Source organism: Oratosquilla oratoria, chromosome 9 (assembly GCF_046742065.1).
Source record: "Oratosquilla oratoria isolate Oo_2021 chromosome 9, ASM4674206v1, whole genome shotgun sequence".
Taxonomy (NCBI): domain Eukaryota; kingdom Metazoa; phylum Arthropoda; class Malacostraca; order Stomatopoda; family Squillidae; genus Oratosquilla; species Oratosquilla oratoria.
Window position 1 is genome coordinate 13281807 of NC_134785.1, and position 11290 is coordinate 13293096.

The 11290-nt window shown below is 41.7% G+C and overlaps 1 protein-coding gene across 2 annotated transcripts; it reads right to left on the minus strand.

The window, feature by feature from the left end:
• Positions 1 to 5: 5 nt before the first annotated feature.
• On the minus strand, positions 6 to 8703 carry Prp16 (ATP-dependent RNA helicase l(1)G0007). Of its 2 annotated transcripts, none has more exons than XM_076190018.1 (2): positions 8493 to 8703; positions 6 to 4750 (listed from the first exon to the last, which is right to left on the minus strand). In XM_076190018.1, exon 2 carries the CDS (start codon positions 4746 to 4748, stop codon positions 1053 to 1055), a length of 3696 nt encoding a protein of 1231 aa, XP_076046133.1. In that variant the 5' UTR covers positions 4749 to 4750; positions 8493 to 8703; the 3' UTR covers positions 6 to 1052. The 2 variants fall into 2 exon arrangements, with proteins under 2 accessions (XP_076046133.1, XP_076046132.1); XM_076190017.1 differs by lacking the exon at positions 8493 to 8703 and adding an exon at positions 7827 to 7934 and having other exon boundaries at positions 6 to 4754.
• Positions 8704 to 11290: the final 2587 nt, after the last annotated feature.

The following is an 11290-nucleotide window of genomic DNA, read 5'->3' on the forward strand; positions in this document are numbered from 1 at the left end:
AATCCTTGATAAGTCATCAATTTTTATTCATACAAAATTCTTTTTCATAAACAGCAGGTACATCTGGATTCCAAGTCCAATAATTTTACTCTATATCATAAAGGACTAAAAATTATGACATAAATGTACACATAAGTATATATACAATATATACACATGATAACATTTAATAAGAGTCTGCATGATACTGTGATGCATGGAAGGGAGCGGGTGGGGGATGGGGGTTAGGGAGTGGTTATACGTGAATGATATTTTGACGCAGCCCAAAGGGCTTTCTCCCCATCTTAAATGTTACTGCATGTGGGAACAGGGGGTGGGGGGTTGCCAATATGAAATGGCCTTGTCGTGGATGTGCTGTGTCTTGCTGCATTGCTTCTGACTCAGGACGATGGGCAAGATGCAGGGATGAACCATCATCCAGGAGGAGCCAAGATGAGAGAGGGAGGGAGGGGTGGTGAATGGGAGTGGAATTATGCCTTTTGACTTTGGCTACCTCCCTTGATATATGTACATAAGGTAAAGAAAGTAGAGGTAATCCCCTATATACAAAGATTCGAAAGTATGAAAAAGATATGAGGACAATTTTCTCCATATGAAGGCATATGCTTCGATAGGATGAAAAGAAATATGAGAATACTGTGCAGAACAAAATTTACCACACAAGTGAACACAGCACCAGTCTCATTTCAATATATGAAAGTGTTTAAAGGTATTTCCCTTTTGTATATAGGGGGATTCACAGTATAAGTGATGACACATGAAGCATAGTAACACCACAGTACAAAGAGAATTTCAATAAGTGTCTGACATAAGCAATTGGCTGACTGTTTACAGAAAAGAGTGGCCTTTCTATGCCACATTTTTTTTTGCACCTTGTACACGTCCAGACAACACTACAACATTTCTTCCCCTTGGGTGCCCTGTAAGAGTACTCTATGGGCTAACTGACATCCATTACCCAACCCATTCTAGCTTCCATTTAATGCACATAAACACTAAAAACAAAATAAAATCTATGCACGGACACAAGTACCACCACTCGATATTCCCTTTTAGATTCCAAATCTGGCAGATTTTGGCTGTCTTCTGGGAGTTCCTATCTCGTATACTTCTTGTCTCTTTCCTGTATCCCTCGCCTTTTCCTTTTCCTCTTTACGTACTCTTATGGTCTCCTGAGCACGAGCCATCTCTTCCTCCATAGCGGCTTTGTGTACTAAAGCTTGTCGTCTCTTTTCCTGTCGGGAAGCCCCTCCCTCGTTGATGCTATAGAACTTGTCTCCTACTTCAGCTAACCACTGCCCTTCAACAGAGGTAACACACTGCATAAACTCTTTGCTGGTCATAACAAGTTCATGATACACTATGTAGTCTGGTGTGTAGCCCATGCCAAACAACGCTGATGTCGGATGAAGGTGACATGGAGTTCCTGTACGAAGATTAACGTACTCCCCGATACCCTTAAGTCGGCACGCTTGGTGGAAATATGCCGAACAAATGCACTTCCTCACCAAATCCTCATCACTGCCGCAAGATATTACCTTCAACTTCTGCTGATCCATAATTTCCTTCAGTTGTTGGCGAACTTCTCGAACTTTCTTGAGTGCTTTAAAATGAATGAAATGCTTATTGCACCAATTCAAGGAGTAGTTCTGCAGTCGCCATTGCTTGTATATATTAAGGTACGTAAGATGATCCGACTCAGGGACTTGGAACTTTTCCCGCATGGCATCAGCTTCCTCCTCTCTTCCTTTGGGTCTATAGAAAATGGAAGGAACTGAAAGCATGGAAACAATAGTGAGAATCTCTTGGGAGCACCCCATATCAACACCTGCCAGCAACATTTTGGAGAGGGCAGGATCCAAGGGAAACTCGACCATGTTACGACCAAGTTTGGTTAGCCCACCAGTGTTATCTAAAGCTCCTAGAATCCATAACTGATACTGAGAATTCAGAAGATTGTCTTGTGGAGGAGGATCCATAAAGTGAAACTTTAAGAGGTCTTCAACACCAAGTGACTTAAGCAGCAAGACAACATTAGCCAGATTTGTGCGCTGGATTTCAGGTACAGTTGTGGGCAACAATTCGTCCTTGTACTGCCTTTCTGTGTAGAGCCTGTAGCACATCCCAGGTCCAGTACGACCAGCACGACCCATCCTTTGGTTAGCATTAGCCTGAGACACTGGATAGATCTGCAAACCATCCATACCCACCCTTGGATTGAACACTTTCAACTTGCAGTAACCCGAGTCTACTACATATTTAATACCATCAACTGTAAGTGAAGTTTCAGCAATATTTGTGGCTACCACACACTTGCGTAATCCATCAGGTGCTTTCTGAAAGATTTTAGCTTGAAGGTCTGATGGTAACTGAGAATATATTGGAAGAACTCCAAGCTGAGGGGCATTGTCTATCTCATCTAATTTCTCTACAATCAGTTCACATGTCACTTCAATGTCTTCCTGCCCAGGCATGAAAATGAGAATGTCCCCTTGTTCAGCCTGGAGATGAATTTGCAATGCCTGCTTGACTGCAGCTTCAACATAATCCTCAACAACATTCCTGGAAAAGAACATTTCTACTGGAAAAGTCCTTCCTGGAATAGTATATACAGGAACTTCACCAAAGAAGGTTGCAAATTTTTTAGCATCCATGGTAGCTGATGTGACAATAAGCTTCATGTCCTGTCTCCTGGACACCACCTCTCTCAACAATCCAAAAAGCACGTCAGTATTAAGGGACCGTTCATGGGCTTCGTCCATTATGATGGCACTATAATTGTCCAAGTCACTTTCTCTTAATGATTCACGCAGTAAAATACCGTCAGTCATGTACTTGATCACAGTGTTTTCTGAAGTGCAATCCTCAAAGCGAATGGCATAGCCTACTTCCTCTCCCAACCGAGTGTGCATTTCATCTGACACGCGCTTAGCAACAGACATGGCAGCTACACGGCGAGGCTGTGTACATCCAATAATTCCGTGGCAGCTGTAACCCTCTTCATGTAAGTACTGAGTCAACTGAGTAGTTTTCCCACTTCCAGTTTCACCTACAATGATTACTACAGGATTTTCACGAATGATTCTTAGCAATTCTTCACGCACTGCAAATACTGGAAGATACTGTCGTTGCTGCTTTATAGATTTCTTTCGTGCAAAATCACTCATAGCTTCCGAGTCTTTCATGTGCTCTGCAAATTTCTGATCAGCTCTAAAATCATCTTGGCCATCCTCTATCTTGCGTTTATCAGAATCATCTTCTTTCTTTATGCCCATGATATTTCCTAGCTGTGTTCCAGCTAACTCCCACTCCTTCTTTGCAGCTTTACGTCGCTCTCTCTGTTCTCGCTTTGCTTTCACAACAGTTGAACCCTTGCGAGCTACTATTGCCATATCGGAAGTAGAGTCACGGACAGGTATGACAGGTTCTGGCTGTTTTGTAAAGACAATTCGGCCATCAAGGAAAGGAGGAACAATGTTGTGAACAAGAATATGGACTCTGTTGGTGAACTCTTCCTCAAAATCTTCATCATAATCAATCTTCTGGACTACGCCACTTGTTAACATTCTGTTGGTTTCCCATAGCTCATTATCTTTGTGAACTTGCCTTTGCTTAGCACTCATTTTCTTCCGTGTTCTCTCAATCTTCTCGCTCTTTTTCCTTTCATATTCCTCAGAAACATCAGAAAATGGATTATTGGTATCATCATAGCCCTGGTCCATGTCATACCACTGACGATCCAATCTCTTCTCCTCTTCTTGCCATCTCTCCCTTTCCTCATCATTCTCGAATTCATGGTCGTAACTTTTACCTTCACCCATCCAAGGGTTGTGCTTATACGATGGCGTTGGGAGAGGTGTTTCGTCATAGTTTCCTCTCGTGTGCCTTGAGCTCATATCCCCTCTATGTGATCTAAAACTACGTACAGACCAATCCTTATCCCGTTCCTGATCTCTTCTTAATGCAGGAGTTGGCATATCCCATGAAGAAGTTTTTGATGGCGTTGGATCATCCTCGTCCCAGGCTGAGTGTGAGGGAGTATCCTTCCCACTAGGCATCTTTGGCGTTTGTGGTGCATCTGAAAATCTTGCCGGGGTGTCCCATTCTCTTGCACTTCGATGTGAATAATCAGACCTCTCAGAACGATCTCTTCTGTCAGAAAAATCATGTCTCTGCGACCTATCACTTCTGTCATATCTCTTCCTGTCATTCATATAATCATATCTACTCCTCTCTTTACTATTACTGTAGCTCCTGTTCTTATACTTATCCTTTACCCTGTCTCGATATTGGTCCTTCTTCTTATCTTTGTGTTTGGTTGATGCATGAACATATTTATCTCTGTACTTCTTCTCTTTCTCCAAAAGCCTCTCTCTTGCTTCTCTGTTGACCCCACCCGTATAAGATGGAGTTTCGTCATAACGTGACCTATATTCCCTGTCTTTGTTATACTTCTTATCTTTTTCATAACTTTGGTGAGACTTCCTTAAATCTCTCTCATCATCATCATCACTGTCATCATCATCATCACTATTTCTGTTGTAGCTGTTTCCCCTTCTACTTGATCTTTGCAATTCCTCATCGTCCTCCTGTATTTTTCTCTTGAGTGCGGCCAACTTATCTAGGCCGAGGAGAGAACTCTTCTTGGGAGGATCGGGTTTCTTAAATTCATCTTCACTCTCTTTTTTAACCTTGCGGACAATAAGGCCACCAAAACCCCCGGAAGAGCCTTGCAGGATATGAGCCATGGCTACCTGGAAAAATAAAAAGAATGGATGTAATTACACAAAACACAAACTCTTTTCTCATTTAAAATTTCTTTACCTCAGTTACTGAGTCATTCATTATTTAAACAACACAATGTGTGAAAGGAGTTTTAACTATTAAATTCTGGAATTCCCAATCTTGACCAAAACTTCATGACCTGTTACCATGAAGATCAGGTTCAAGCCCAACACCCAGAAGAACAATGTCAAGAATCCAATACTTATAACAACTAAAACTTTTTTTCAATTATCTGTAACACTACACATTCATCAACATCATACATGTTCCTTCAATAAATCTATGCCTCAATGAATGCAATTCTTGTAATGTGGTTTATACCTGTGCTACTGTCCTTACATTGGTGCTATCTCCAAGGTATTCTTAAACTCTGCCGCTTTTACATTGGGTTAAAAAGCCACTGGTATATTGTATATATAAATCTATTACCCCAGATCTCTTGTAGGAGACCTATGGCTCCCTGGTAACTGGTTACAGCCACTGGGTGGGCCCAGAGGTCACTTAAAGAAGAAATACTGTTCTTGCCTGCCGATTTTATGAAGCGGCCTTGCTGTGGATGTGCTGTGTCTTGCGACACTGCCTCTGACCCAGGGCAGTGGACACAATGCAAGGATGACCCATCATCCAGGAGGTGCCAAGATAAGAGGGAGGGAGGAGGGTGGAGGGGAGTGGAATATATAGGTAATGGAATGGGTGAGAGTGGTTTCTATGCCTTTTTCTTTTTGGCTACCCCCTGTGTAAGGGGGGAAAAAGCCTTTGGTATATGTATGTATGTATATGCCTAATGATTATTAGTGTGAGACATTGTCTTCTGTGTGGTGGTTGCATCTAGGGCAGTTTGATTATGTGGCTAAACTTATTCTGTGTTGACACTATTCCAATGGTGGATGATGCCCTGAATGCAAGCATGTCAATGTGATTCTCACTTCTTTTGTGAGGGATTTTTTGTGGGGGTAACGTATTTGGGGTGTTGGTAAGGTATTGAGTTTAGTGGTCTGTCTTGAAGAATTTGTTTAGTGATCTGAGAGTGAAAGTGTTTTTGTATAGATGTATTATGCAGTATTGGTAGTAGATTGTTGTATCTGTTTCTGTGTGAGTAGTAAGCTGCTAGGGTGTATTTTTCCTATTACATTCAGCTGTTTGTGTGATATAATGAGATGGGTGAGTGGTATTGAGGGATACAGCAAAGAACTGTGAATCTATCATTTTCATATAAAAACAAAACATTACTGTAGAAAAGAATCCTGAAATTATATGTCTCACTCTTGATACTCACATGGCCTTTATATTAAAGATCTAGCAGTACATACATACATATACCAAGGCTTTTCCCCCCTTACAAGGGAGGTAGCCAAAAAGAAAAAGGCATAAAATCATTCCCACCCATTCCATCACTAAATACACTCCACTCCCCTCCACCCTCCCTCCCATCTTAGCACCTCCTGGATGACGGGTCATCCCTATACCTTGTCCACTGCCCTGGGTCAGAGGCAGTGTCGCAAGGCACAGCACATCCATAGCTAGGCCGCTTCATTAAATCGGCGACCCCCCCCTCTCTGTCCCCCCATACATAAAACCTATTACAAGAACAGGTTTCAGACAATATAGGGTAACTCTACTGTCTTCAAACAATTCATAAAATCCACCCTTGACTATCCACATGCATATATATATATATATATATATATATATATATATATATATATATATATATATATATATATATATATATATATATACACACATACATATACACCTAGGTCTCTTAATTCAACACTTGCCAACTGCCACTTGTATGGATGTTTGGGGCTAGGACAAAAACCCACTTCAGGAATTGGCCCAGGACATAAAACACCACCAATTCCTGAAGTGGGCTTATGTCCTGGGCCCAAATGCCCACACAAGTGGCAGTTGGTGAGTGTTGGATTAAGAGATCTGGGTGTGCAGGCCTTTCACACCACCATGAAATACAATATGCAAAATTATCACAGAATAAGAGAAATCGAGGAGACAGGGAGAGATCTCTTTAGGCTGTGTCATATTAACAAACAACCATTTCACACTTACCCCCAACCCCTGATCCCCTTCCTTCCTAGGGCTAATCACAGAAAGAACAATAACTAATCTACCCACCTCCCTAAAATAACTGGGGTTCAATGGGAGACATTCTACCAGCATACTTCTCACAATCATTACAAGTACTTGAGGGATTAAACAAGAAATCACCACCAAAGGGAATGATTACATTAGCAACAAACATAAGCATGGTATTTGATACAGTTCAACACATACTATCACGGAAGGTAATTGACAGATATCCACAATAATGACAAGAATTGGTTGAAAAACTTCTTAGTTGGCAGATAGTGCAGACTAACCAATACAACCAAATTCTGGGAACTAAAAAACTGTACAATGAAATATCCCAAGGAGCAATACTCACATTTTCATTATCAAACCTATTCACAAATGATATCTTAATAGTATCCAACATATTCACATGTGCAAATGATCTGATGAAAATAAGTATAAGTCAACAACTACAAAAGTAAAGTTACCAAGAACACCCCAAACTTATACCAATTAGAACAATGGCTTAGAAATAATAGAATGGATTCCCCCTTCAAAAATCTTTTGCAATATTACGCCCTCCAGTCTACCCTCTTTCATTTTTTTTTTTTGCATATGAAATAACTATTTTCCCTATAGAATAAGAATCTTAGAATGGTCAGGTTAGGTATTAGGTTTGGTTTGGTTACGAGCTATTGGACAACGTAAGTTTCATGTTAAATATCCATACTAATACTTGCATGTGCCTGGATTTTTACCCTCTACATATTATTATTATCATTATTATTATATCACTTTAATATACGTAATCACGTACATTAAATATACTGGGTCTTTCCCATCTACCAGTCCAGTTTAACCTAACCAACCAGGTCAGTAACCTTGTAACAAGGAGAGGCCTGCATAAACATTGTCAATCTTCTATAAATTTGGTAAAATATGAATAAGACTTATATAAAACAAAGAGTTACCTAGTAAATATGTTTAGCACTACTTCCAGTTTCGGGATTTAGAAATGTCAACAAACAATATCGGTTGGAAACGTTGGAGTCAAGTATTGACAACATAGTAAATAAAACATTAATTTCTCACTTGCAATGGGCAATTCGTTTCTATAAGTGTTCCTATTGCTAATTTTTTAGTGGCATCAAGTGAAAGGTTGTGGGTGTATAAGGTATTATACTGCATGCCAAAGTTTAATGTATGTTAAAATACAATAAGCGCTTTATGACCAATTCTTAGCACTTTTTTTCAAGTACCGTAACAATATTTGTTGGGTAGATATTATAAATTGCTGCAGGCTCAGGTTAGTTAGTAAACTTCTATGTTTAGATCTTTTTTACTTTTAAGAAAATTCCTGGCGCACATGCAGTGATTTTTACTTCTATTTATATTGTAATACTCCCTCCGGATAAATTATGATGTATCCTGCTAGTATTTTGATCAGGATATGTACTCTGAAATTATGCGTAACTGTATATGTACATATGTGTTCTTATTATGTGATACTGTAACAGTAAGAAGGGGTGGGGGACAGCATAACGGAGGAACAATCGCAGTATAATAAAGTATCATAATTTCTCTATGAACAGAGATTTCCTGAAGAAGACTGAAATGATGAAGAAGGGCACGAATACCTACCTCGATGACACATTGGTGGGTTAGACTGTTGCACCGGCGTCGGACGTAGTGGAAGACTTAGCTCAGTTTGGATTGGTCTCGAAGGACCCGGAATCGATGGAAGGAGAAACGTCCAGGAGAGGCAGAGAGGTCCAGAATGTAAAGGACGAAATGAACTGACGAAAGCTCTTCTCACTGTGCGGCAAATTGGTTGGTCACTACCCGATCGCAGGATGGCTCCGTGTAGCGTGCAGTTATACTAAGAAGTGATCAGGATCGTCGGATTGGGGAGACAAGGTTGATGATGGCACACTCAAGATGATACGTGACGTCATACGACAGGTGAGACGCGAGGATTCAGTGAGAGGACAGTAGAGTGTACCACAAAAGAGCATGGGAATTATATGATGTGATGCTAGCAGTATAGCAATTGGCGTAGTCTTGGAGATGGGAGGTGTGATAATCAAAGATGGGGCGTGGCAGCAAGAAAAGGGTGACTGCCATCACATTAATGTGTCGGAGTTGGATGAGGTTGTAAAAAGAGTCAATTTGGCGTTGAAGTGGGGGCTACGTGAGATTGAAATCAGGATAGACTCAGCCACAGTGGTGGGATGGATGAACTCAATGCTGACGGCTGAGAAGAGAATACGCACTAAAGAGGCAGCTGAGGTCATTATGAAACGGCGCCTTGGGATCCTGAGGGATTTAATAGAAGAGTTCAGCGTGAAGGTGAGCTTAACCCAAGTGCCTTCAGGAGTGAAGAAATCGGACACGCTAACCATAGTAAAAAGAAATGTTGGCTAAGAGTGCCGGAGGAGAAAAAGAAGGTTGAAGTGTGCGTCGCAGGGTCCCTATGCGCGAAAGAGTTGCATGGAATACACATCACCTGGGTGTTGATAGGTCCTTGTTCTTAGCAAGGAAAGTTTACCCGAACATGACTAGGGAAGAAGTCCGGCGGGCGGTGAGAGCATGTGTCCGGTGTCAATCGATAGATCCCGCTCCCAGACTGCACGCAACAGGGGAACTCAACATAGGAGAGAACTGGAGGAGATTGGCGGTTGACGTAACCCACTATCGACGGGGTATGTACCTATCGATTGTCGATTGTGGTCCTGGGCGATCGTGACGGTGGTAAATTCACAGAACAACATCTCAATCGAGCGAGTGCCGTAATATATACTGGATAAGAACACAAGAATAAAGGAGACTGCAAGAGACCATAAGGCCTACACTAGGCAGCTCCGTATCCATCACCACCTGTCATCCCCATCCATAAGGTTGTCTAATCGTTTTTAAAGCAACTGATAGTTTCAGCGCTTACTACATGGTTACTAAGTTAATTCCATTCATCGACCACCCTATTAGTAAACAAATTCTTGCATATTTCCTTCTTAAATCTAAATTTGTCCAATTCATACCCATTACTGCGAGTCCTGCCCTGTTGTTTTATTATGATGACCTTGTTTGCATCACCCTTGTTATAACCTTTGATCCACTTGAACACTTCTATTAGATCACCCCGCACTCTGCGTCTTCCCAGAGAGTGTAAGTTAAGGTGCCTAAGCCTCTCTTCGTAAGGCAAATTTCTGAGTCCATGTATCATTTTGGTCATTCTTCTCTGTACTAATTCTAGTGAATTTATGTCCATTGTGTAGGACGGAGACCAAAACTGTACCGCATAGTCAAGGATGGGTCTAACTATCGCTAGATAGAGTTTAATAATTACCTCTGCACTTCTATTCGTTACCGTCCTAGCAATGAAACTTAATGCTCTGTTACCTTTATTTCTGGCGCTAATGCACTGCTTCCTGGTTTTAAAGTCCGGACTCACCAGAACTCCCAAGTCCCTCTCGCACTCGGATTTTTCTAAAAACGTGTTATCTAAGCTGTATCTATTTTCGGGGTTGTGTAGCCCTACGTTTAACACGCTACACTTAGATATTGAAGTTCATTTCCCTTTTCACCGGCCATGTTAACAATTTATTAAGATCATCCTGCAGAATCTCTGCGTCGTCTCCTGACCTAATTAGGCCTCCTATTTTGGTGTCGTCCGCAAACTTACAAACATCACTATTTATCCCATCGTCTAAGTCGTTTATGTACATAATGAACAACAAGGGACCCAAAACCGAGCCCTGGGGGACCCCGCTAATAACACTGCCCCACCTAGATTTTATTCCATTTATGGTGACCCGCTGTTTTCTGTTACTAATTCAAGCTCTAATCCATTCTAAAACTTTTCCTCCTATGCCATGGGCTTTGGTTTTATTTAGTAGTCTCTGGTGTGGCACCTTGTCGAACGCTTTGCTAAAGTCAAGGTAAATAACATCGTAATTATCATTGTTATCTGACGCCTTATATACTTTACTGGCTCTTCGTCATGTGGGTGACGGAGGAAGAAGCGAGGAAGAGAGTCACGACGCGGTAGTGGATGGAGGAGCGACGCCTCGGCGAACGCAGCGTGAGAGACGTCCTCCGAGATGGCTGCAGGACTATGCAGTAGGAGACGAAGAATAGGTTTGAATGTGGCACGGGTACGGGTGTACAGTTGTCACCCCGGCACGGGGTTAAAGGTTACCGTCTAGAAGGAGGGCGAATGAGCGTTGGATGGTGTGCGGCGCCAGTCCGTATGTGAGTGTGTATGGGTTAAGGTGCGAATGATCGAGGCGCAGTAGAAGAGAAATGTAGATAGTAGTTAGTAAGCGTAGGATTAGGTGGCCATACGAGTGAACGAAAAACTAGAGACGAGTGCTGTACTAAACGAAGAAGAAGAACAAGAAACTAACGCGGACAACGTAAGTGATACGTCGCTCCG

Coding starts and splice junctions, on each gene's coding strand:
- Prp16 (XM_076190018.1), bottom strand. CDS start 4,748: ATGGCTCATATCCTGCAAGGCTCTTCCGGGGGTTTTGGTGGCCTTATT.